Source organism: Notothenia coriiceps, unplaced genomic scaffold (assembly GCF_000735185.1).
Source record: "Notothenia coriiceps isolate Sejong01 unplaced genomic scaffold, NC01 NC01_scaffold00013220, whole genome shotgun sequence".
NCBI lineage: Eukaryota > Metazoa > Chordata > Actinopteri > Perciformes > Nototheniidae > Notothenia > Notothenia coriiceps.
The window spans coordinates 550-2,437 of record NW_011345921.1 but is presented as its reverse complement, the minus strand read 5'-3'; the positions used below and the strand labels follow the sequence as shown (position 1 = coordinate 2,437).

Below are 1,888 nucleotides of genomic sequence, written 5' to 3'. Positions count from 1 at the left end.
GTCCGAGGACAGAGGGTCTGAGGACAGAGGGTCTAAGGACAGAGGGTCTGAGGACAGAGGGTCTGAGGACAGAGGGACAGAGGGTCCGAGGACAGAGGGTCTGAGGACAGAGGGTCTGAGGACAGAGGGTCTGAGGACAGAGGGTCTGAGGACAGAGGGTCTAAGGACAGAGGGTCTGAGGACAGAGGATCTAAGGACAGAGGGTCTAAGGACAGAGGATCTAAGGACAGAGGGTCTGAGGACAGAGGGACAGAGGGTCCGAGGACAGAGGGTCTGAGGACAGAGGGACAGAGGGTCCGAGGACAGAGGGTCTAAGGACAGAGGGTCTAAGGACAGAGGGTCTGAGGACAAAGGGTCTGAGGACAGAGGGTCTGAGGACTGAGGGTCTGAGGACAGAGGGTCCGAGGACAAAGAGTCTAAGGACAGAGAGTCTGAGGACAGAGGGTCTAAGGACAGAGGGTCTGAGGACAGAGGGTCTGAGGACAGAGGGACAGAGGGTCCGAGGACAGAGGGTCTGAGGACAGAGGGTCTGAGGACAGAGGGTCTGAGGACAGAGGGTCTGAGGACAGAGGGTCTGAGGACAGAGGGTCTGAGGACAGAGGGTCTGAGGACAGAGGGTGTCATATTGATATTCTTTACAGACTGTGAAGTCCACTGAGACACATGTAACATTTGTGATATTGGGCTCTATGAATAAACATTGATCGAAAAGACTCTGAGGCCGATTCAAAAGGGCCCCCGGGCCGTAGTTTGGCCCCCGGGCCGTAGTTTGGCCCCCGGGCCGTAGTTTGGACCCCGGGCCGTAGTTTGGCCCCCGGGCCGTAGTTTGGGCACACCTGAGGTAGAGGAAGCGTCCCATTGGCAGCATTTCACAGGTGTGTTTTTGTCTCAGGTGTGTTCAGGTACCTCGTGATTGGAGTAGAGGCGGACGCCCTCCATCTGGTGGAAGACGGGATAATGCGAGGAGTCGATTTCGTCTCGTCTGTAAACGTCTCCGGCCAACAGGAAGGCGTCGAGACCGGAGAGCACCAGCTCCCTCTGGTGGGCGGAGGTGTGAGCGCGCAGCATCCTGCTCCTGGAGGACGAGGAGTTCATTCACCAATTCATGTCACATTCAGCCTCCAGACAGGTGCATTGTGGGTGTTTGGACTCACCTGTTCAGGTAGTAGTTGTCCCCTTTTTTTCTGCTCGGGTGGGTGGGCGGGATCAGCAAGCTGTCAATCAAATCAGAGGCAATATTAACTCCATGAAATTTAAATATCTATAAATAGATATATAATAAAAAGCTGTCCTGATTGAATCTACCTGTCGAAGTTCTGCTCCACGCTCACAACGGGGCTCAGATTATCATGAACTGAAAACAGAGGGTTTCCCCCACGACCCATGTACGCACTGAGGAAGAGGAGAAGAAGAAGATTTTATTAAATTATGAACAACAACAACAACAACAACCCAGAGGGACAGAAACAACACCTGAAAACACCTTTACTGGCTGCAGTTTCTCCATTCTCTTAAATATCAACAGTTGAAATTTCTACATATTAAATTAATGAATTGATATCAATTATAGCCGTTTCAATTAGTGATACTTATTGATGTAATTAACCCTTAAATGGTTTCAGGATCCTGGAGGATGCAGTCATGTGACAGGCTGTGTCCAGAGGCCTGCACTACGAAGCTGGTTCAACCTAACCTGGATATGTTTGAGTTAGCCGGTTGGCCTAATCCAAAACATACGCGCTCTCGCTAAACGGTCCTACGACGCTGGTTATCAAGTGGATCGCTCAAGCCAGCCGTGTCCTATCTAGTTAGGTGCGCGTTCACATGAAAGGGGTGGTATCTGGAGCATTCGACCAATCACAAACATGGAGAAGCGTACTGACAGCGC

General features: G+C 51.6%; 1 protein-coding gene across 1 annotated transcript; it reads right to left on the bottom strand.

Annotated features, from left to right (window-relative positions):
• Positions 1 to 615: 615 nt before the first annotated feature.
• On the bottom strand, positions 616 to 1,563 carry fars2 (phenylalanyl-tRNA synthetase 2, mitochondrial). The gene is made up of 3 exons (XM_010773969.1): positions 1,306 to 1,563; positions 1,155 to 1,214; positions 616 to 1,075 (listed from the first exon to the last, which is right to left on the bottom strand). Exons 1-3 carry the CDS (start codon positions 1,383 to 1,385, stop codon positions 889 to 891), a joined length of 327 nt encoding a protein of 108 aa, XP_010772271.1. The 5' UTR covers positions 1,386 to 1,563; the 3' UTR covers positions 616 to 888.
• Positions 1,564 to 1,888: the final 325 nt, after the last annotated feature.

Excerpts from the sequence above, each read along its gene's own strand:
- fars2 (XM_010773969.1), bottom strand. The coding sequence starts at position 1,385 with ATGGGTCGTGGGGGAAACCCTCTGTTTTCAGTTCATGATAATCTGAGC. Across the intron at positions 1,215-1,305 it reads GTGGAGCAGAACTTCGACAG|CTTGCTGATCCCGCCCACCC; the intron begins GTAGATTCAATC and ends TTTGATTGACAG. Across the intron at positions 1,076-1,154 it reads GACAACTACTACCTGAACAG|GAGCAGGATGCTGCGCGCTC; the intron begins GTGAGTCCAAAC and ends CTCGTCCTCCAG.